Source organism: Homarus americanus, unplaced genomic scaffold (assembly GCF_018991925.1).
Source record: "Homarus americanus isolate GMGI-L3 unplaced genomic scaffold, GMGI_Hamer_2.0 scaffold32583, whole genome shotgun sequence".
NCBI classification, from domain to species: domain Eukaryota; kingdom Metazoa; phylum Arthropoda; class Malacostraca; order Decapoda; family Nephropidae; genus Homarus; species Homarus americanus.
The window spans coordinates 24,282,678-24,308,740 of NW_024713129.1; the positions used below are offsets into that span (position 1 = coordinate 24,282,678).

General features: G+C 37.9%; 1 protein-coding gene across 1 annotated transcript in view; it reads left to right on the top strand.

Moving 5' to 3' along the window:
* Positions 1-19,161, top strand: part of LOC121869551 (protein MON2 homolog) — a gene marked incomplete in the record, with an annotated part of 157,970 nt that extends 138,809 nt beyond the window's left edge. Inside the window, 2 exon segments of the mRNA XM_042370941.1 lie at positions 9,535-9,617; positions 18,374-19,161. Of these exon segments, the coding sequence (XP_042226875.1) occupies positions 9,535-9,617; positions 18,374-18,579 (289 nt within the window).
* Positions 19,162-26,063: the final 6,902 nt, after the last annotated feature.

Genomic DNA, 26,063 nt, shown 5'->3' on the forward strand with positions numbered 1-26,063 from the left:
ACACCCACCGCGGAATGTGAGCATCCTGGGTTCTGGCAGGGCAATCAGTAAATCATGAATGGGGACCGCCAGAAGTAGTGGCTGATTGTATATATATATATGCGGTATATATTATATATATATATATAGTTACATATATATATATATATATATATATATATATATATATATTACACACACACCTAGACCCCTGACTTCATTTACTACGTGATTTTAATTGCCGACTTACGACTATAAAAAATTTTTAAATGACACGCATTTTCTATACCGAAACGTTTCCAGTTAATGTAGTCTCCATGTATAATTAGAAAATTATGGGGGCCCCATGTGCATTCAGCTGACTACATTAAAGGTTAAGTGCTCAGTCACACTGTAACCAATCCTTATTATTTATTACTTTCACTGTACTGTATCCATTCATCAATATTCATTACTTTTACTGTACTGTATTTCATTGTAGATTTTTTATAAAAAAAAAAAAAAAAAAAAAAAAATTTATTTATTTATTTATTTATTTTTTTATCTATGTCGGACTTACGACCATGTCGGACTTACGACCATGTCGGACTTACGACCATGTCGGACTTACGACCATGTCGGACTTACGACCTGGATTTGGGTCCCTAACCCCGTCGTAAGTCGGGGTCTAGGTGTATATGTACAGTCGTGAACAGAAGTCCTGTCACCCCTTCTGCTGCTCCACGAACCCCGAGATTCAGTCTCATGAATCCGAAGCATTTTTGGACAGAATAATGCACCAGTGTCTACTGCTTTGGGTTCATGAGTCTGAATCTCTTGGTTCGCGGAACAGCACAAGGGGCGACAGGACTTCTGTTTACGACTGTACATATACACTAGAACTCTTAAATCACTCCTGTAATGTGATACAGGTGATAAATTTTTATCTCTTGTGCAAAATATATGACGTTTATATTCAAATTATTCGCTGTCTTGCAAGGATTCCAGCAATGCAAATTATATTCTCCTACCTTTAGTCTGTGATATTATATAAGATAAAAACTTTAAGCCTAAAACCACCAAACCCTGGCTGGGCAGATGGGGGAAGGGAAGGAGGAAGGGGAGGTGACTGACATGTTTGACAGTTGGCGCCGAAGGCCTCGTGAAGTATTTATTTGTTTATTTATGTCCTTTAGATTGAATTTTTGTTTTTTGCTTATAAAATGTCACAGAAGTGACCGGGGAGAATATAATTTACATTGCTGGAATTCTTATAAGATAGTGATTAATTTGAATATAAGCATGCTATAGTTTGCACCAGACATAAATCTTAGTAATCATTTTGTACATTATTTTGAGTACATGTACAGTACAGCTTTGCCCTTAGGACAGTGTGTGCATGTAAATGAGTTTCAATAAACTTTATGTGGACAGAGCTTGGATGGTTAAATTTTAGAATAACCAATAATTTTAATATAAAAAATGCAAAAATATTCAAGAACACAACTTTCTTGATATTTCCTCCACTATTGGTGGACTAGCCGATCAGCTGATCGGCTGATGCACACAAAGCGTTTTTCTCCTAAGGCCTTCGTTTAATCGAAGTTTTGTTTGTTAATGGAACTGAAAATCCTTATGAGAGCTAATTCGTTAATTGAACCTTTCATTAATTGAGGGACCACTGTACTGTACATTGTTTATTTGTTATTCTCGCTCCATAATTTAACATTTATGGAACATAATACAGGTACTCCTCGACTTACGACATACTCGACTTATGACAACCTAGACATACGACTGCCGTGGTCGTATAAAATATTTTTCAAATTACATATTTTCAAGTCCCGACGTTAGTGATCGCGCTGTGTACAGTACTGACAAAATTTTTTGTAATTCCCATTAAAATGTCTGGCAAGCGTAAAAGTGAGAGTTCTCGTGGTGCTGAGAAGAAAGAGAGACACCCATTTTAGAATTTCTATGTATTGTTTTCGCCTTTTCGACTTACGACCAATTCGACTTAAGACTTGGTCGTCGGGATGGAACCCTGTCGTAAGTTTTATTACTATTGAATTTAACCAAGTTTCTAAATCCCCACTCTGAGATGCTGCACAGATCCGCATTGATAGATGTAATGGTATCAGCTCTAGAAGCAGATTTAGTTTGAGAGTTAGGGGAACGGGAAAATGTTAAAATGACAAATAATTTTAATATAAAAAATGCAAAAATATTAAAGAGCACAATTTTCTTGATATTTACCTCACTGGAAACGAATGTAAACATAGAACAGATTACTGAATTGGCAGACTAACCCTTCAGCTGATCAGCTTATGCTCACAACAAAACGTGACATTCGTAAGGATTTCGTTAATCAAATTTTTGTTCATTAACTGAATTGAAGATTTTTATGGAAGGTAATTTGTTAACCAAACCGTTCGTTAACCGAGGGACCACTGTATATATATATATATATATATATATATATATATATATATATATATATATATATATATATATATATACAGTATATATATATATATACATATATATATATATATATATATATATATATATATATATATATATATATATATATATATATATATATAATATATGGGATTAATTGAAATAGAGACTGGGCGGACCCCCAAACTCCACTTTTTCCCGACACAATACGTACGTTTTAGTTAAAATAACATCTTCACTTTATGATGGTATTCACACACACATAATATAGAAGGGAACAATAAAAAAGAGAATAATATACTGAAGGTTAGGTTAGAAAAAAACAAGGTTAGGGTTAACACTTACGTTAGTAGAAGAGATGGGTCGGCGTACGGGAATGGAGGCTGGTTCCGAGGCAGAGGGCAGGCTACTGGCCCTCAGGTGAGTCTTCATCACTGTCATCCACACTTACTAGTGCCTCCCTGACAAATCCCTCAAAGTCACCATCACTGTCTCTGTCACTATCACCGGCTTGGGCTGGCTGTGGTGGATTGCGGGCGAAGAACTCGGTAATGCTTTGCTGACGGCTAGTGTTGATGTTGTCGTGATACACCTTGATGTAGGGCTCCATAGTCTGCAACAGCTGGGTAGTGAAGACTTCATACGGGTTATCGTCAGGGTCGTCGGAAAGGAGGAGCTTGAGTTTCTCAACACACTCAATGGCACCCCTTGCATTACTATGCGATAACTTGCGTTCTCCTTGGATGACGCACCACCTGCCTCTTCACTGACGTCATCATCATCTAACATCTCGTCGGCAGTCACATCAGGATCCCTTATCACCTCCAGGATGTCGTCGTTGGTGGTCTCGGAGAAGCCTGCAGCTGTAACACTCTGCACAGCTTCTCTGGCAAGGTCCACTGCTACAGCAACAGTCTGAACCTCACCAGTCTCAGATTGACTCTGCCTCCCACCTGGAATACCTTGCAACACATGTTTCCATGCGTGATGAATCGTTGCTACAGACAGCTGATCCCATGCCTCCACCAAGTCCACAGCTTTCTTGACGTTGACTTTTCTCCAAAAATGTTTCACAAGTACTTCTTGCTCTGCCAACTGTTGTTCCTCGTCGTTTTCGCTCTTGCTATCGGTGTCACCTAGGTTACGCAACTCATCCTTGGTGTTGGTGCAGTCGTTCAGGAGCTTAAATTTCTTTGCAGAGAATGCAGCTTTCACATTACAGATCAATTCTTGGTCTGTATTAATGTCGTAGTGTTGGGAGGAAGGAAGACCACTTTTACGTTGGGGTGACGATCTAACAGTAGGGGCGAGTGTCCTGGTGCGTTGTCCAGCAGCAACAAAATATTGAATGGCACATTCTGTCGCTCACAGAATTTCTTTACATCGGGAACAAAACAGTCATCAAACCAGGAGAGGGACAGTATAGAGAACATCCACGCCTTACGTGCGGTCAGCCAGTGGACATTTAGCTTGGTCATGTCCATGGTTTTGTAGGCGTGCGGCTTGCGTGCTGTGTGGATCACCGATAACTTGAGCTTACAGGTACCGGAGGCATTGGTGGTAAACAGGATGTAACTTCACCGTCTGACCCCGAATCACTGGTATATACTTCTGTGAAGGACTTGAGTAGCTTTTGAAAGATTAGATTCGTCCATGTTAAACACCTGGTATGCTGTACTGTCCTTCCTCTCCGCCAATCTCCGCGTAAAAGCAGATTCTAGCCAGTCGGCACTAAACTTCTTCACCACCAATGTTTATATTGGTGAGCTTGTTCGAGGATCTTAACCTCTGTAATAACCACCCAGAGGGAAAGGCATTAAGGTTTGGGCTCTGTGAATTCCCATCTTTGCGTGCCACTGCCATGTATAGTTCACGTCTCGTGGTTACTTAACAGAAAAGCGTGTCGACCGCCATATTCCGTCGCGCCTGGCTGAAAGTACCTCCTGATAATTTTTTCTGTCTTGGGAAGCACCACAGTTTGACGAAAATGCTTGATCTAGAAGCACCCTGTAGACTTTGTGATCTTCATGTGCTGCCTTTATCTTGACTTCATGTCTTCTTTATTGTTGAATCGTAGATTCATTCACACCATGCTGGCGGCGCCAAATCAACCTACTGCTTGTTCCTTTCTCAACTCTTGGATGATGGTATACTTCTACGTAACCAGGAACGTAGGTAATATTCTTTGGCTTTGATGCCGCTGGGTCCAAATGAGAAAAGGTTTCTCTCTGGGGTGGTGGTCAGCGGAAGCCATTTCTGGAACAATGGATGCTGCGTTTACGGTGTGGCCTTGAGGATGAACTGCGGCTGGAATCAGCGTCATCTTTCCTCCTCCCTCCTCCCACGGAGTGAACCGTCATGATACTTTAAGCCAATTACAGCTATGTAGCAGAGGGTAGGGATGCATAATAATCCTGATCCCGATCGTCATATAGCGTCGAAGTAAATATGTAACAAAGACACACACTTTCTTGACCTTGTGGCCCAAGCGAGGGAGGAGGAGGGAGAGGCGAGAGCACAGGCAGGCAGGCGTGGGCGGAAGACCTAAAATAGTGTCGCCAGACACTCTCCACAGAATGGGGTTCACGACTGTAATGTGAGCACGTTAGGTTCTTGCAAAGCACCGTGTAGCGGGAACGGGAATGCGACCACGTAAAGTGGGTTAACTTTTATATATATATATATATATATATATATATATATATATATATATATATATATATATATATATATATATATATATATATAGATATATAGATATATATATATATACACAGTCAACCCTCACTTTACGTGGTGCCCTGCCAGAACCCAGGATGCTCACATTCCGCATAGGAAGTATAATTTTTTATTTAGCAAAATTCATACAAATTATCCGCCAGAATATAATTTACATTGCTGGAATTCTTACAATGATGATCATTTTGAATATAAACATCATAGATTTTGCATTAGACATACAAATTTTAGATATAATGTTTACTCTTGAGTAAATATGTTATCTTTTGTGCAAATATATGATATTTATATTCAAATATTCCTGGTCTTACAAGGAATCCAGCAATTTCTATTATATTATCTAACTTAGTCTGATTTATTATTTATTACTAAAAGGTAAACAGTCTGTATTCCCACACATTTATGTAGTATGGATTGTTGGTGGGGGGGTGGGGAGGAGGGACCAAGCACCACCATCTGTTACTGTGTGAAGAATATTTTTTACTAACTGAAGATTTTTATTTTAGCTCATAAAATTCATACAAAATTACCCGCCAGAATATAAGTTACATTGCGGAATTCTTACAATTTGATGATCATTTTGAATATAAACATCATATATTTTGCATTAGACATAAATTTTAGATATAATGTTTACCTTGAGTAAATATGTTATCTTTTGTGTAAAAATATATGACATTTATATTCAAAATATTCCTAGTCTTACAAGAATCCAGCAATGTCAATTATATTATCCTAACTTTAATCTGAGGTATTATTACTAAATGTTAAAATCTATTTTTCACCCACTCTTTCTCTTGAAGGAGGGGTTGGTGGGAGGTGGGGGAGGGTTGGGGACGACTGACCATCTGGCTGGTTGGAAGAGGGGGAGGCAAGGGGTACTTTGATTGACAGAGAGTGTCGTGAAGAATATTTTTTTTTTATTAACTGAAGATATTTGTTTTAGCCTATAAAATTCATACAAATTACCCGCAAATAGAATATAATTTACATTTCTGGAATTTATAACATTTGCATAGACACAATAAATTTTAGATGTAATGATTGCTCTGAGTAAATATGTTATCTTTTGTAAAAATATATGACATTTATATTTAAAATATTCTGGTCCAAAGGAATCAGCACAATCAATATATTATCCTAACTTAGTTTGAGGTATTATTTATTACTGTTAAGTTCCCACTTACGCGGTCAATAGAACCCAGAGGTCCCGTGTTAAGTGAAATCCGTTAAGTGAACAACAGAACATATGGGATTAATTCCAATAGAAACCGCCCACCCCAAACTCCACTTTTTGAAGACACATAACTATGTTGTAGTAAAATAACATCTTAATTTTATGATGGTACATGCACAATTACTAAGAGAAATAGAGAAATACAGTCGCCAGTTAATGTCCATTCAAAATGGACTAACTCTCCCTCTCACACTACACTGCCGGCTCTTCCCTCTGAGAAATTTTGGGGGAAAACTAGGTATAGTAATAAATAATACCTCAAACTAAAGTTAGGATAATATAATTGACATTGCTGGATTCCTAAGACCAGGAATATTTTGAATATAAATGTCATATATTTTGCACAAAAGATAACATAGTTACTCAGAAAATTTTATCTAATTTGTATGTCTAATGCAAAATATATGATGTTATATTCAAAATGATCACAAATTCCAGCAATGTAAATGTATAATTTTATCTTCAGTTAATAAAAAAAAAATAATCTTCACGACACTATCTGTCAATCAAAGTACCCCACCTTGCCTCCCCCCCTCTTCCAACCGCGTGGTCAGTCCCAACCCTCCCCCCCACCCCCCACCAATCATCCCTTCAAGAGAAGAGTGGGTTAAAAATTTAGATTTTAACATTTTGTATTAAATAATACCTCAGATTAAAGTTAGGATAATATAATTGACATTGCTGGATTCCTTGTAAGACCAGGAATATTTTGAATATAGACGTCATATATTTTGCACAAAAGATAACATAGTTACTCAGAACAAATTTTTATCTAAAATTTGTATGTTTAATGCAAAATATATGATGTTTATATTCAAAATGATCATCAAATTATAAGAATTCCAGCAATGTAAATTATATTCAGACCGGGTAATTTGTATGAATTTTATGATCTAAAACAAATATCTTCAGTTAAAAAAAATAAAAAATATTCTTCACTGGGTAACAGATGGTCGGTCGGTCGGTCCCTCCCCCCCACCCCCCACCAACCGTCCCAAGGAGATGTGTGGGAAAACCAGAATACTTAACTTTTTTGTAATAAATAATACCTCAAACTAAAGTTAGGATAATATAATTGACATTGCTGGATTCCTTGTAAGACCAGGAATATTTTGAATATAAATGTCATATATTTTGCACAAAAGATAACATAGTTACCCAGAGAAAAAATTTTATCTAAAATTTGTATGTCTAATGCAAAATATATGATGTTTATATTCAAAATGATCACCAAATTATAAGAATTCCAGCAATGTAAATTATATTCTGGCCGGGTAATTTGTATGAATTTTATGAGCTAAAACAGGCAGTCAGGCAGGGTGGCGGGTGGCGCAAATCTAAAAATAGTGTCTCGAGCCGGACACTCACCGTGTATATGTGGAAAAAATCCGTGTTAAGTGAAAGTTCAGCTCTGGCGAGGCACCGCGTATATGATAAAACGCGTTAAGTGAAACCGCGTTAGGCGGGGTAATACTGTACCTGGTTTTCCCCCCAAAATTTCTCAGAGGGAAGAGCCAGCAGTGTAGTGTGAGAAGAGGGGGAGGGAGTCGTGTCCATTATTTGAATGGACATTAACTTGGCGACTGTATTTCTCTATTTCTCTTAAGTATTAATTGTGTGCATGTACCATCATAAAATTAAGATGTTATTTTTACTAGAACATAGGTATTGTGTTGGAAAAAGTGGAGTTTGGGGGTCAGCTGGTCTCTATTTCATTTAATCCCATATGTTATGTTATTCACTTTACGCGTTTCTCACTTTCCGCGGTACCCTGTGGGTTACATTAACCGCGTAAAGTGAGGGTTGACTGTGTATATATATATATATATATATATATATATATATATATATATATATATATATATATATATATATATATATATATATATATATATATATATATATATATATATATATATATATATATATATAGTGATTCATTTGAATATAAACAAGCTAAAATTTGCATTAGACATACAAATTTTAGATCTAATTTATGAATTTTATTAGAGAGGAAAAATTTTACCTTTTGTGCAAAATATATGACTTTTATATTCAAATTATTCCCCGTCTTACAAGGAATCCATTAATGTCATTTATATTATCCTAACTATTGTCTGACATATTATTTATTACTAAACCTAAAAGCCTAGTGTTTTCACCCAAACATTTCTCAGGGAGGGAGGAGAGCCAGCGAGCTTGGGAAGAGGGGGGGGCAGGAGGTGGGGCATTTTGATTGATAGATAGTGTCTAATGAAGTATAATTTGTTTATTGACTGAAGATATTTGTTTTTAGCTCATAAAATTCATAGAAATTACCTGGCCAGAATATAATTTACATTGCTGGAATTCTTGTAAGATGGTGATTAATTTAAATATAAACAAGCTAAAATTTGCATTAGACATACAAATTTTAGATATAATTTAAGAATTTTGTTAGGGAGAGCAAAAATTGTATCTTTTGTGCAAAATATATGAAGTTTATATTCAAAATATTCCTTGTCTTGCAAGGATTTCAGTAATGCCAATTATATTATCCTAACTTTAGTCTGAGGTATTATTTATTTTTAAACCTGTAAACCTAGTCTTTTTCCCAAACGTTTCTCAGGAAGGTGGGGGGGTAGGGAGGGAGGGGTGACAGTGACATGTTTGACAGTTGGCGCCTGTGGTGTGAAGTATTTAATTGTTAGTTTATTTTTTTCTTTTAGTGGGTTTTTGTTTTTTGCTTATAAAATTTAATAGAAGTGACTGGGGTGAATTTAATTTGCATTGCTGGAATTCTTATAAGATAGTGATTAGTTTGAATGTAAACATAGAAGAGTTCACTGAATTGGCTGAGTACTTCTTCAGCTTATCAGCTGATGTTCAAAACAAAATGTGATTTTCATAAGGATTTCGTTAATCAAATTTTTTTTAATTAACCGAATTGAAGATTCTTATGGAAGGTAATTCGTTAACTGAAATTTCGTTAACTTAGGCGTTCGTTAACGGAGGGACCACTGTATATATATCTGAAGTGCTCTGCACCCAATGTTTCGGCTAACGGATATATCATGTATAGTACTGCACTTGTAATTCTTTTTTGCTGTTGTTAGACATTACTTACCTTAGACTAAATATGAATTTTTCTATTTCAGGCACAGAGTAGCTGAGATAAGTTTTGTATTGAAAGCCATAGCAACTCTGCTATCCTCCCTCAAGAAGGCACCAGTGGAGAAAGGTAAATCCTTGTGTGTTCACTTGCAATATAAAGACAATTGGTAAAAAATATTATTTTGCAACCAGATAAAATTACCATTGATTTACTCTACTGTACTGTATGTGTTTGGCAGAAAATTTGAACTTGGTAAATGGGGAATTAATGTTGAAATAGCAATTTATGTTTAACCCCTGAACTTGGCAGCTCAATGATAATGACTTCACAGCCATTGATCAACGACCCATAAGACCCGACTTTAGTGTCTTGTACTACCATGTATTCTTCTTGAATAGTAAACCTCTATTTATGGAATTACAGCCCCAAAAAGGGGTATTTAGAAACAAAGGTTTTTCTCTCTTGGACAAAAAAGTGGGGAGGTTGTATGAGAATGTGACATCACAAAAGCTACACCACACTTCATGTTTTGTCTAGGTTGTCTTAATTAGTCTATCAAGCCTTGGTTACCTTTCATTTACGTCATACTTCAAGACTATCCCATGGCAGGAAGCAGGATTCCCAAGCCACCTAATGTAGGGTTAAGCCATGAAATGTGATTTCCTCTCCTTCATTTTCGGCCAGCTGCTCTATATAAAGCAATTTGAGAAGCCGAAGGTAACTAAAAGTAGGAAGTGATATAGTGGAGTTGCGATAATTTGTGGGTTAGGTCCCAAAAAATATCGGGAATTATCAAATCACGAATTATAGTTTAACTGATTTAAATGGAAATACTTAATTAGGTTCTAGAGGCCAAAAAATACATAAACTGTTCCAAAACTGCACTAATAAACACTAAATATTGTTCATAATACATAAGAAATACAGTAACACATACTTGTAGATAGTATACAAAAAGTTAATTTGTACAGTAATGTGGTGTCTTCATTTCTTAAGGCTATTTATGTAGGAGAGATTGAGGCACAGTCTTCTAAATCCCATGTTTATATCATGCTCCCTTTACAGTGAGTTTCCATATAAATCCACCTCCCTACAGTGAGTCTACATATAAACAATCAACATTTAAAGTAAATAAATACATTTGTTGCTATAATAATATAAATTATTTCTTTATACAATTATTTGTACAGTAATATATAACAAGTAAGATCTCATATTTTGCGCGATTTCATATTGCGTTTTTTAATATCGCGAGCACTACCTAATGTAACCAAGTTTTATATTTGGCGTAAAATATCGTGAGTTTTGCGAGATCCAGCCAGCTGAACGCTGGCCACCGTCTTGAATGACGTCACAGCCCTTATACCAGTTAGTCATTTCTGTTACAACGCGTGTTTTGTCAACGCGAAGTGGTTGTGATTCGATTGATGAATAGGGGAACGCTGTTTGTTAAATGAGAACTTCTGCATACGAATGTTGGCTATAGCGCGATTCCATCCTCAACGTTTTAGGCGTGGCACGGTGTTATGCAATGTTTACAGTTCACGTTCGACATCACATGTTCAATTGATTCGTGTCTTTCGTTTGTGAAGTGTTTTTTTTTAAGAGGTACTCTGTAAATTTTTTTCTTTTTTTGCAAATTTAGTTGTTACCCATAAATACTGTATGAAAAGAATAAGTTAAAAGAATGTTTTGCAGTAAGGACTAATAACGGCTTACACCAGCGCTCTCTGTTTACATCACGTGATCAGTTGAATCACGCGGTTTCTGTCGATTGCTCCGTGATTTTTGCTGTTTTCTCCAATTTTGTTGTGTTTGCGATGAATACGGAAAGGCAAGGTAAGAAGAATGTTTCCAAGAAGCACTCTGGTGATCGAATTGTCGGTGGTGAACGTAAAAGAGGTTTACAAGAAAGCAACTATCGCGTTGTAGCCCGCGCCATCCTAGCGACCGCCCGGGCTGCTATTGTGTGCTTTTTTGGGTGGTGTTACCACCTGTCGAGTCAAGATAATGGCCTCTACCTCTACTGGGGTCCTACTGGTGCTGGTGGGGGTGGGACAGACCCATCTTAGCAGCCAAATAAGGAAAAGGAGAAGCAGGACTATCATAAGGGAGTTAAGTTTGCCAAGTACTCAATGCAGGATAAGCAGCATGTGATTAAGTTACTTGAGGAAGGCCTAAAAACTAGTGAGATATGAAAGATTACTGGTTTTCCAGAAAGCACAATCAGGTCAATAAAGGCAGAAATTGTATCCTTTGGAGGTTATAAATGGGAAAATCAGAGGTTGATGTAGAGTAGCCAGTCTATATTGTTATTTTTACCATTAGTTTATGTATTTGCATTTGGCAAATTTCAATTTGGCACAATTTTTCCAGTCTATATTACTCGCGAAATACAAGATCTTACTGTATTATATAAATAGCGCCTTCCCTTCTCATAGTCCTCCTCTGGGTGACACCATTATACCAACTTTTAGGCAGGCATAGACGCGGACTGGCTTGCTGGTCAGCTGTCCACTCTATCTAAACTAAGCTCTGGGAATTTAATACCCCCCTGTATGACACAATTATTTAATTAGGGTTGCGTGTGAAATTTTTTTGGCGAAAATTTATTTTGTTTTACGATAATGTTGTATTATCTTGCAACCAAATGAACCTAAACAATATGTGAATTATGGTGAAATTGCATAGTGTACTGTCATTTTAACTGGATCACTGGGTGACGGAGCTTCCTGGAACGGAGAGAGGGAATTTTTCATTCGGTCCATCCACCTGAACTGCTCTGCCTCCCATCTCTTCCATTTAGAATTCACTTCCCACCAATCACTTTTCCTTTTTTATAGTATTATATTATATTTTCTTTATTTGTAAGTCACATCAGAACAGTGAAATGATATTTCCATAACTTATATGATTTGTTATGTATAAAACACTGTGGTAACCGCCACTTGGCTGCAAATTATGAATATATGCCGCTAAACTTATAAAAGAGATAGAAATAGAGGTACAGGTATACCTCGATAACCGATGCATATGCGGGCTTCGAAAAGTCAATGGGCAGGGAATCAACAGTTTTCAAAGCAATAAATCCCATAAGAATATAACAAATTCAGGAGTTTAGGGACCCACCTCCTCCCAAAACCCCCCATCTAAAGCAAGCATAATAAGCTTTAATTAAGGAATGTAAGCATAAATTGAGACTTATTCACCAGTGTTGAAGTTTTGAGTCGTCATTCCTCCCCTCAGCCAGCCCCTCTGGCTAAAGGGCTGGCTGATGCTTTGGCCACTGTTTCTGCCATTAAGAGTTTTAAAAGATATCCCCACACATTTTGAAAACAATTACGGGTTAGTGGAAATTTCTGTGGGCGAAAGGAAAATTTTTAGATTCAGCAGTTCTCTCAACACATGCACGAGGTGTACTTTGAACATTTGTTTGTTTTTGCCTGCACTATGTTGATGTCCCCTGCCCAAAAGCCTGTTCTGTTTTGTTACTGGAGAAATACAGCCATCTGTGGACATAACAAATGGCATCTCTCATAATGATTTTTTTTTGGCTTGCTTATCATAGTAGAATATAATAATAATGAATCAATAATATTCAGGTCAAAACCTGGCCTTGATGGCAGTCGGCTGGAAGGGAAGAGTGATCAGGGTAGAGAATATCTTCTGATACAGCGTGTTCTTTTATTTTGAAGTTATATTACAAATCATACCATATTTGCCGGCATATAAGATGCACCATTGCATAAGGATATTTTGTGGAAAAAACAATTTTAGTACTTTATGTCATAGCAATGCCTTCGTTGCTTTTGAGCCATGGGTTTTTACTCTGTAGGAAATTAAAATAAAATGTGTTAGGGGAATAACCCAACTCTACCTCTGATCAGAGCAGCTGTGTGGCTTGTTTATATTTTGATCAAGAGAATTACCGACAGGATGTGAAACTTGTATTTTGGCTGTGATGTTTTTTGTTGCCGCAACCTGCCACCAGGGTGTAGCACCATCGCTATTGTTTTGGCGTCACCGACTCGCTGCAAATGGCTGACTGGCGGCTGAACTTTCTCTTAACATTTCTTTAAACTTTCTCCGGGCATTTTTCATTTAGATAATAAACAAATGTTTCTTAAAGGCAACACAGTCGTTAAATAATGTAAGGCATGTATCTGGTGTGGGTTACGTATGCTGAGGAAGGAGGTACAATACAGTGAGATGTTGTGAGCTTCCCTCTGCCGTTAAGCCAATGTAAGCCATTATTTACCCAGTAAGTCTTCGGCAAATTTGCTGTAAGTTTGTGATAATAGATTGTGATAATTTGGCTTGTCTTTCAGTATTTTATTACAAGTAATATTATAAGTAACACAATTTTTGTGTTTAGTGGACTACTGCTCGTCCCAGACTACCTAGCTAGGCACCTACGGCGCTCGGCCACTCATCCATAATACAGGTGCTTTAGACGCAGGGTAATTTTTTTATACATTATTTTTTTTTAAATGCTTCTTATATGCCGGCAAATACAGTATACAGTTGTACCCCACTTAACGTGGTCAATAGAACCCAGAGGGTCCCGTGTTAAGTGAAATCCGCGTTAAGTGAACAACAGAACATATGGGATTAATTCCAATAGAAACCAGCCCGACCCCCAAACTCCACTTTTTGACGACACATAACTATGTTGTAGTAAAAATTTTATCTTAACTTTATGATGGTATGAAAAAACAAGTAATATAGAAGAGGTTAGGTTAGGAAAAATAAAGGTTAACATAGGAAAAATAAAGGTTACGTTAGAGAAACTAAAAGTTAGGTGGAACACTTACGGTAGTAGAAGAGATGGGTCGGCATACGGGGATGGAGGCTGGTTCCGAGGCAGAGGGCAGATTACTGGCCCTCAGGTGAATCACCATTACTAGGTGAATCACCATCACTGTCACTTACAGTTGTCAGGGCTTCCCTGACAAATCCCTCAAAGTCAACTTCACTGTCACTATCACTGGCTTGGGCTGGCTGTGGTGGGTTGCGGGCGAAGAACTCGGTTATGCTTTTTTGACGGCTGGTGTTTATGTTGTCATGATACTCCGTGATGTACGGCTCCATAGCCTGCACCAGCCGGGTATGGAAGACTTCATAGCGGTCATCGTCATTGTCGCGGGAAAGGACGGACTTCATTTTCTCTGCAAACTCTATGGCACACTTAATATCACTATGACTTAAACTAGGTTCTTCGGAGAATGACGCACCTTCTTCCTCCTCTTCACTGGCGTGTTCTTCTTCCAACATCTCGTCGGCATTCAATTCAGGATCTCTGATCACCTCCAGGATGTCTTCGTTGGTGGTCTCGGAGAAGCCTTCAGCTGTAATATTGAGCGCAGCTTCTCTGGCAAGGTCCACTGCTACTGCAACAGTCTGAACCTCACCAGTCACAGGTTCACTCCTCCTCTCACCTGGTATGCCATGCAACACATGTCTCCATGCGTGACGAATCGTAGCAATAGTCAGCAGATCCCATGCCTCCACCAAGAAGTCTACAGCTTGTTTAACGTTAAACTTCTTCCAAAATTGTTTGACGAGAAGTTCTTGAGTCACCACCTCTTGTTCCTTGTCCTCGTCGCTTTTGCTCTCGCTGTCGGTGTCACCCAGCTTACGCAACTCATCCTTGGTGTTGGTAGAGTCGTTCAGGAGCTTGAACTTCTTTGCAGAGTACGCAGCTTTCACATTGCAGATCAACTCCTGGTCCATGGGCTGGATTAATGACGTAGTGTTGGGAGGAAGGAAGACCACTTTTACGTTGGGGTGATGATCCATAAGTAGGGGCGAGTGTCCAGGTGCGTTGTCAAGGAGCAACAAAATATTGAATGAAACATTCTGTTGCTCGCAGAATTTCTTCACGTCGCGAACAAAACAGTTGTCAAACCAGAAGAGGGACAGAGAAGAGGACATCCACGCCTTACGTGCGGTTAGCCAGTGGACATTAAGCTTGTTCATGTCCATATTCTTGTAGGCGTGCGGCTTGCGGGCTGTGTGAATCACCGATAACTTTGGTTTACAGGTACCGGAGGCATTGGTGGTAAACAGGACGGTGATGCGTTCCTTCTGCAACTTCCGACCCCTTACCTTGCTGGCAGACTGGACAACGAAGGTCTTGGAAGGTAGCTTTTTCCAGAAAAGACCAGATTCGTCCATGTTAAACACCTGGTCGTCAGTGTACTGTCCTTCCTCCATAATCTCACGTAAGAACGGAGGAAAATCTCTAGCCGCCACACGGTCAGCACTCGCTTCCTCACCACCAATGTTGATGTTGGTGATCTTGTTCCTCTTCTTAAACCTATGCAGCCAACCAGAGGAAGCATTGAAGGGTTTGGGCTCTGCAATTCCCAGCTTACGTGACACTGCTGCGTATAGCTCACGTGCGTACTCCTGCACTGAGCGCGTGTCCACCGCCATGTTGCGTCGCGCCTGACGAATCAAATAACTCGCCAGCAAATTTTCCACTTTTGCCAGCACCCTGTTCTGGCAATATATGATAGATGAAGCACCTGCAGACTTTGTGATTTTCATTTGCTCTTTGATCTTGGCTGCATCCTTCTTGATCGTGCGAATCGTAGATTCGTTGACGCCATGCTGGCGCGCGAGATCAACTTGCCGTGTTCCTTTCTCCAAATCTTGAACAATTTGGTACTTCACCTCGTAGCTTAAGGAACATCGTGTCTTCTTTGGCTTAGTGCCGCTGGGTCCAGGTAAGGAAAGGTCTCTCTCTGGTGGCGGTGGTGGTCCGGCGGAAGCCATTTTACGGAACAATGGATGCGCGTTTACACGGTGTGGCCTTGAGGGATGAAACTGCCGCGGCTAGCTCAAGCATCGTCTTTCCTCCCTCCCTCCCTCCCTCCCTCCCCGGGGTGGTCACGTCATAATACTTTAAGCCAATTACAGCTAGCAGCAGAGGGGGGTAGGGATGCATGGCCAATCACAGTCTGATACATCATATGACGTCAGTGATAACGCAACAAAGACACACACTGCGCAACCTTACCGCGCCGCTTGCCCAAGCGGAGGGAGGAGGAGGGAGAGGAGATGAGCGCAGGCGGGCGGGTGGCGCGTGGGGCAAATCTAAAAATAGCGTCTCGAGCCGGACACTCACCGCGTATATGATGAAAAAATCCGTGTTAAGTGAAAGTTCAGCTCTGGCAAGGCACCGCGTATACGGTAAAACGCGCTAAGTGAAACCGCGTTAGGCGGGGTAATACTGTATATGTTTTTCTATTACAGTATTTAATATATTATTTATGAGTAAACATACAACACAAGAGGCTTATCATACGAGAATATAATAATGAATAATTAACAGCAAACTGGTAAATGCCAGTCCCCTATTCACCCCACCTTTATGGAAGGATGGGGTGAGTGGTCAAGGAAAAGGATTTTGGTGTGATGAGGCTTGTCTTTTATTTTGAAGTCAAATTACAGTACAGTAAACCCTTGTTTAACTTACCCTCAAATAACTGACCTCACAATATCCGACCCACAAATTGTTCGTACCTACAGTTATAGGCTACAAACCAGCAGCTCACTGTCCTTTTTCAAATTTCTTTACCACATCTAATTTAATTTAATTTAATGTAACAACCAGTAGTGGTGCATAATGCACATTTAGCACTCCTTGTTCTAGGGCTTAAATAGATTCATAACTGGATTTTAGGTGAATTTTAGAAGAGTGTCAACCAACCACCAAACAATAACAAACAAATCAGGCGCCCACGCTGGTCACTTTCACAGTTGACCCATTGTATATACTGTAAACTCTTCTCTCATTTACAGTGGAAGTGGGGTGGAATTAGTGGTCTTATATTACTGACCTTCTGATGCATTGTTGGGGTGGAGAATTAGTGGGTCTCATGACTTGAATATGTCTTGAATAAAGACAAAAGCTAAGGTGCTCCAATGTTTCCCATTTACTGAATGTACAGTACAGAATACATAACTGTAATGACTATATTTCTTAGCACTGCTTTTATACTGTATTCTTGGCTGATTGTGTCCTGGTACAGCAATGTACAATACTGCACAACACAAATTTTATACAAAAATTGCAGCTAGTGAAGGAGCCACCTTCTACACTAGCAGCAAAATATGAAAAAAGCATCCAAATAGCTAGGTCACCCATGTGCCTGGCACATGAGATGCGTTGGAGCATGTTCTCGGGACTCCCAGAAAACTTATTCCCAGGCCCAGAACGGAGAGGCTTGTAGAGATTTTCTCGGCTCCATCTCTGAATTTTTTTCAGGAAAATGTATCTGATTTGTATCCTCAGAAACTCGTTTGCAGATTCAGAATGGAGAGAGTTTTCCCAGAAAATTTTCTGCCCAATTTCAGTTCTGCCTATTAGAGAGTTCCGTGGATCAGGGATTCCTGCTAATGGTAATATTATTGTAGAGATAAAGTTTATTCTCAGAAGGGAAGAGTGAGAACTCCTGCTCAGTAGGTGTGGCCAGAAATAAATAGGGATTGAAACCTGAAAGTGTAGTGTAGCCAACCCAGAAGAAAGTTGAAGTGTGCATTAGCTTGTGTGGTCAACACATGTTCATCCAACCTCCTCCCACAACTGTCCATGAGGGAAAAGTTTTTGCTTCTATATACCTATTTTTAACGGTTTATTCATTATTTAGATTACTCCTAGCAACTGATGTCGCCTCCTGGGTCTTAGACCAATGACTGAGTGAGTAAGCATATTAAATTCAGTCTAGTAAGAGTGAAAAGAGCTCATTTATAATATACTCAACTCCCAATTTCTTTTTCAATGGATGATTCTAGCGAGAAACTGCAAATTAATTTTTTTTCTTTCTGACTAATCTTGCTCTCCATTTAAGCTTGAAACTTACTAATTATTTCAGTGGACAGCATGACCTGGACACAGCTGATTGGTCTATACCCTCATCTTGTGGAAGTCGGTGGGGCAAGCAGCAGTGGCACACCTCAGCTGTGGCGATCACTCAGGGAAGTTCTCCTACAATATGCTCAGCTGTTACATCCACCCTTGCCATCTACCACTATGGATGCCAATGATAATACACATGTTGGTCTCATTAATGGAACTTAAACAAGTTGTTAAGTGATAGTGAATTCAGAATTTTGAAGTTTGTGAGTAAATGAAAAGTGACAGTTATTGTATAAAGAATTTGAGAAAGCTTGTATTTTGAGTTAGTTTATCTTAGTGCCACATGGCTGGAGTTTCTAGATTCTTGAGGTAAGTGCAGTGAGGCACTTGTGTGATGACCAGGTTGTAGCAATAAATGTATTGATCCATTTGTTGGTGGGGGTAATAAAAATCTGATTATTATTGAAGGCCAAGTTTGGAGGAGAAAGTCTGAGGTTGACAATATAGAACAGCTTTTAACTTTCGTGTTGAATTTGAACCCCTAGATACTTTTTCATTTTATAAACATTAAAATGTGTGCAGTAACTTAAAGAAAATGTATGATTATGATTCAGTGTTGAATTTCCCTTGACCACATGGCCTTTGCCCAAAATTCGATTTGTCAACCACATGGGACAGTGTAGCACTATCATTTGCTTTGAGCATTTGTTCTAAACATCAGCTCACTTTATGCTATTTATAAACCATTTGCAAACTCTTTGTAATGTGTGAAGTCACTTGATTATAATACCACAGAAAAACTTGTATTTATCTATTATTTATTGGCCATTATTAGGTTACACACTGCAAGTACTGTATGACCCATTTTATCTGATACAGTACAGTATAATACAGTATATATATTCTTTTTCTTTTTTATAAATCGTCCAAGTAAAATACCACTGAAAAATGTATATTTATTTACTTTTTAGTAGATAAGATTGTGTGAAATACTGCAAGTTGAGCAGTACTCAAGGTGAGTACAAAAAAATCTGTGTTTTTATACCATTGTTCATTTGATATGCATATGCAAGAATGGGGAGAGTTTTATTGTTGTGTTGCCATTATTGTAAATAAAGGGCATTACACATTGATGCACAGGTTGAGCCATTAATAAATTTAAACAGAACTTTAAACAGGTATATGGTTGGATAATGTGGAGAATTAGATGATTTGTTTATTATATTACCACCTTGGCACAGAGTGTCAGGAATCACCACAAGGGTTTAAACATATTGGCCTCCTGTATAACACTTGATATTCATTTAACCATGCTTGAAGTTTTCACACCTCAGTATACAGTTGTTTTCCTTCATATTTCAAAAGTTCTCATGTCAATAAAATTTTGAGTTTATTAAATTTTGTAGATTTATTTATGATGAGTGAAAATTATTACTAATGGCACCAGTGTTTACCAGGTATGAGCTGTCATCTTAATTTATCAGGTAATAAACACATGACCGATTGTGTCATTTTGTTTATGTGCCACGTCACAATGTACCTCACTGGATGCTGCTGTTAATTTGATTCTTGCTTGTGGTGATTCCTGATTATTACTCAGTAAAGAGGTTTTTTTTATCTTATATTGTGTACGTATAATTATACAAAGTCTGGTAATAGTTGAGCACATCTTTTTTTCTATGCAATACTGTACTGGGGTTCAGTAAATGGAATCATATTTGTTTACATGTCCCTAGCAAGTGTAATCAAACATGAGTACAAACTGAGTCTGTCTTGTGTGCTAATTTTTTTTTTTTTTTTTAGTGCTCCTGGGAATTCATTTATGTCTCAGCCTAATCTGCTGTTTGGGAGTAACATGAGTTTGAATCATTTTCAACAGGCAGATTCATGACTTTTATAAAGTATTAAAACATTGGCATTAGTACAAGCAAACACCCTTGCTATTCATCATTGTTGTCTTGAGGTAGCAGAAGATCAGAGTTTTTTCCTCATTACTCTGTTTTGGTGACAGTAATTCTAATCTTAAGTGATATAATTTTTTTTTTCTTTTAGTATATCTCTGATCTGAATAATTTTCATGAAGCATATAAGTAAAATAGAATAATAAATGGTGAAGAACTGATTGTGAGTGAGTTTTGTATTGTTATGATGAGCTGAACTTGCAAAGTTTCATATGAAAGACACACTTTGGTATCCCATAATGCATCGTGTATTGTGCCACCAAAATTTACTGTACTCTATATCTTTTATGTACTGCATTTACTAAAATGACATACTTTATGTTTAGAGGCCAGCACAGTTTAACCAGAAGACCTAGAGTCAGTTGTTGGTGCCAGATGACTTTGTGTGCCATCTTGTTTATCATTATGTGGAGGAAGCTGGCCACTTTGTTGCCCTGTGCCTCATTTAGCCTGCTGAAGAGATTGCTATTAGGGCTTTTTATTGCAAATATTCTATGCACAGTAACTATAACAAGTATTAAGATTTCAGTTAAGTAGTATCTCTGTATTCTGATTTATTACAATTTATTATGATAGTGATGTATGTGTATTATTACAATGATAGGAGTACTGTACTGTACTGTACATCATTCATTAAAATGTCAGGTACAGAAGACTCTTGACCATCAGCCTTGTTTGAGAGTGAGGATTAGGTTGATAATGTAATTTAAAACTCATAGCCTTCTGAAAGTCCATCACAAGCAAGGTTAGTACCCTCAGTTTCTTTGCTTCAAAATTTTTATTTTGTCACTGACCACTTGTGAATAACTGTTCAAAATTATAGTCCTTTTTTTCTTAATTTTGTACTGTGTTGAATCTGAATTTATTAAGGCACCAGTCTAAACTTACTCACTTTATTAGAGTGAGAGATGGGGTAAAATATATTACCTAAATTGATAGGAGATACTCACAGTATTCATCAAGTTAAGCCATTAGAATGGATTACATAGTTACATACAGGTAGTTCTGCTATAACGCGATAATTGTGTTCTTGTAAAATATCGTGTTATAGAAAATCGTGTAATAGAAATAACAGGGCTTATGGAGAAAATAGGGTTAGGTGCAGATTACTCGAAATCGAAAAAATTTAGTAGTTAGCCTAACACAAAGGATAGCACAGTCTAAATAAATGTTACATTCATATTTAATAATGAAATCATACAGTAAATGTAATACTTTACCTTGACAAAATATGAATGTAACTTGATGGGGGAGAAGGGTGATTTTGAGGTTGATAACATCGAGCTTCTCTTCAAGTGTTATATCCTTTCTTTTACGATCATCACCGGGAATTCTATCACCAGAACGCTTCTTGGAGATATTCTTCTTTACCATATTCACAGTTAATACCACAAAATTGGAGAAATAGTAAGCAAAAATCGCGTTATAGCAAACAAGCGTTCGCGTTATACAAATATCGTTCCTAATTCATAAATCGCGTTAGAGCAAATTCGCGTTATCAAAACACGCGTTATAGCAGAACTCACTGTATCAGCACAATACAGTATTGTAATGCTTATATGTCAGCACATATGGAGCACTGTACTTGGATGATGTTTAATAGATTTTACCTGTTCTTAGGTTCATATGGGTATATTAAGTTTGTGTATCACAGGATGTGGCTAGTGTCTGTATGGGTGTAGGTGGAACACTAGAGGATGGTTAGGCATAATTGGCTGAAATTTATCTCTAGTCCCTTGAAGGATGCTTTTTTGTTCACAGTGAAGAAGGTGGAGGTAAAAAGTAAAGAACCTTTTTATGACGGAGTTCTAGCTTATTATTGTGTCTTGTGTAATGATTGACCAACATTATGACAGTTGCTTATGATTGTTTGCTCTACAATTCTTTGATTAATTCTTTTCCTGCCAGTGTCTAGTGAAGGAGTAAAGAGCAAGTCTTAGTTATACTGTAAGTCAACTTAATTACATACAGGCATCCCCTGGGGGGGTTTACGTAAGAGTTCCATTTCTGAAAATCTTTCCGCAATGCGAAATTCCGTAACATGAAACCATTTTTCCCCAAAACGTGACACAAGCACATATATGTATGAAATTAGATGGTTTTAACCACACGCAATGAGTCACTCATGATGGAACATTATAGTAAATGCACAAAACACTCGAATTTTACTTACCAGAAACAATGTTGAGTGCTGCAGGAGGTGGTGAGGTGAGGTTGTGGGATCAGAGTTACTGGGAGTTACCTCATTACCTCATTAAAACATCATATTTGTTGTTCAACAATTCTTTTATGGAATCTTTCACTTGAATTTGATGGTCTTTTCCCACTCATCTTGAATAAGGGTACACAGTAACACATGCATAATTGAACACAAACTGGTGAAAGAATTCAGTATAGGCAGCACCATTGTTGTGGCTGCTATTAGCTACCACCAGAATCCACACAAAATGAATTTTATAATTTCGGTAAAATTACTTGTTCAATATTGCAATTTTTTCTTTTGAAAATCTCAATAAATTGACCATAATTCCATAAGGACGAATACCTGTTCTCGTACAGTCCTGAACACAGATGCATAACTGAAGACAAGCTGGGGGAAAGAATTCTAACTGAGCAGTACCATTATTGTTGGTTTCTGGCAACTCGGGAGGTGAATGGCTTTCCAGCCACCTTGTGGTTGTCACAGAGAATCCACATTAAATAATTTTTACAATTTGAGTAAACATTTGGGTTTAAATTTATTTTTAATTAACCCAAATTCCGTAAGAACAAGTTTTTTTTCTGTAGCCCGAAATTTTTGTCATAATTTCAAAATTCCGTAACCAGAGATTCCGTAACGCAGGGGATGCCTTTATGTGTACTGTATATCCTGTTTATTACTAAAGTATTCCTTACAGTGATACTAATATTTTATAAGAAGGTGTACTGTATCATCACGTGTGGCAAGAGTGATATCTCTGTTAGCCAGAACAATTAATGCAGAGCACTTCCGGGAATGAGAGATTTCTGGGTAACGAGACGACTACTCTCAAAGCCGAATTTTCTGGAAGTTTCCAGGTAACAGAAAAATTTTCTCGTAAATTCCAGAAATTGCCCAGTACATCATCTCTTGAACCCTGTAAAATATCCCCGTTCTCCGGAATTTTAAGGGTACCAGAACGGAATTTTAAGGGTACCAGAATTTTTTTTTTTTTTTTTTTTGCATTTTTTCCAGAAAATGCGCCTGATTTTCCTCTCAAACCCGGAAAAAAGCTCCTCCATCTCAAGATTTTTCCGAGTATCGGGAAAATTTCTCGGAATTTTCCAGAAAATGTGCTCCTTAGAAAAAAATTCCCAAAGCTGGAACATTCCAGGGTAGTACCGTTAAGCTGGATGGATGGTGGGGGTGTGGCTGAACCAGGGGCAGGCGGAAAGAGAATCCGAGTCTTACGTACATTCACCTGAAGGCAGAAGTGTTCATACGCATCTGCATAGGTGTTCATGATCTCCTGTAGGTCGTGTTCAGTGTGAGCAACAAGGGTGAGGTCATTTGCACACTGAAGTTCAGTAATGGAAGCTGCTGACACCTTTGATCCTGCCTGGAGTCATCTTATGTTGAAAAGACCTTTCATTTGGTACTGGATATACACCCCACCGGCTAAATTGGCACTAGCACAAATAAGGAAGGCAACCAAGAAAATGGAAAAGAAGGTTGTTGCCGGTACACACCCTTGTTTTACCCCTGTTTGGATGGGGAAGAACTCAGACTGGGTGCCATTGTGCAGGACGCTGCCGTTCATGCCATCGTGAAGTTGCCTTACAATGGTGATGAATTTTGGTGGGCAGCCAAAACAGCTGAGGGTCCACCAGAGGGTTTCCTTGTTGACAGAGTCGAAGGCCTTGGTTAAGTCAATGAAGGCCATGTACAGGTCACGACGCTGTTCTCTACACTTTTCCTGTATCTGGTGGGCAGCAAAGATCATGTCAGTGGTGCCACGTGATGGTCTAAAACTACATTGAGATTCTGGGAGGAAGTTTTCCGCCTCAAGAAGAAGTCTGTTTAGGAGGACTCGGGCAATAATCTTGCCAACTACGGACAGCAGCGAGATCCCACGGTAGTTGCCACAGTCTGACCACTCTGCCTTGTTCATATAAATATTGTCAATGGAGGAGTCTTTAAGAGCTTGGGGTATTTCCACCTTTTTCCATATACAGTACCTGTATTCTCCAGGAGAGAGAGGAGTACAGTGCTATAGCACATTAACACACACCACAGCATGATGACACCGAGGAGATAAGGAATTAATGAAACTGAATGAAAAATTAACTGTTTTCTGCCTTATGTAATTGCTCTTCTCTTAAAAGGAAATAACAAATTAAATTCTGTACTTTACCTAACAATCATTTAAAACTAAAAATTTAAATACTATAGTGTTAAATTATGATAATTTTTCTGTTAGTCATTTCCAACTATTGTAGTATGTTTTTTTCACATTTATTTACTGAGGTTAAATAATTCATTACTTAATTTCCATAATTGATCAAACTGGTGTGCAAAGTCTTGCTGTCTGTGTAATTTGAGAGTTATTTCTTGGTTTTCTACAATATATGTACAGTATCCTCATGGTACAGTACAGTACACTTCATTTGAAATCTCCATAGTTTTGTTTTTAAGAATTACTTTGGCACATACAGACTAAAATACAGCTAATATTCTGGTTGATCGTACAGCTTGATTATGTTTCTGATATGATGATTAGACATTTTTTGCTTTTATTGTCATGACTGTTTATGATATAATTGGTAAACACTGGGAAATTAGAAAAAAATAATTCAAAGTAACAAGAGTTTCATCTGTGGTTAGGTTTACACTAAAATGGGACAGCATATGAGAACACAATTCTGGCAAGATAATACAGTGGTCCCTCGGTTAACGAACACAATTCGTTCCACAGAGTCGTTCGTTAACCGAATCCATTTTTTCGGTGGGATATTGGGTAATTGGTTCCAGCTCACAGAAAAGTACATACAAAGTAAAAAAAAAAATGTAGTAAAGTACACTTACTTTGAGGTGTGTATGTAGAAGGCTCCTGGTTGATGATGATGATGGGAATTAGAAGTGCGGGTGGAGGAGAAGGGAGAAGAGAAGAAAGTGGTGATGGAGGAGAAATCACTTTTCAGTGGACCCATTCTTGATGCCGTCATATCACCAATAAAATTTTAAGTTCACTAGGTGTAATTCAAGATTATTTTATTTAGATCAACACTGCACTGTGCTATATATTATCAATATGTTAACTAAATTTCAGAATGACCAATTATTTTAATGTAAAAATGCAAAATTATTCAAGACACCAACAAAATAGATGTTCACTCCACTGTCAACAAAGCCCAAGTGATTCCTTGTGGCTGAGTCAAGCTGCTGATGGGCGCACAAAAAACTAGTTCCCTGTACTGCATATATTATCAATATGTTAACTAAATTTTAAAATGACTAATAATTTTAATATAAAAAATGCAAAAATATTTAAGAGCACAACTTTTTGATATTTTTTCCACTGGAAATGAATGTAAACATAGAACAGATTACTGAATTGGTAGACTAGCCCATCAGCTGTTCAGCTGATGCTCACAACAAATGTGTTTTTCGTAAGGATTTCGTTAATCGAAGTTTTGTTCATTAACCGAATTGAAGATCCTTATGGGAAGTAATTTGTTAACCGAAATTTTGTTAATCGAACCGTTACTTAACCGAGGGACCACTAT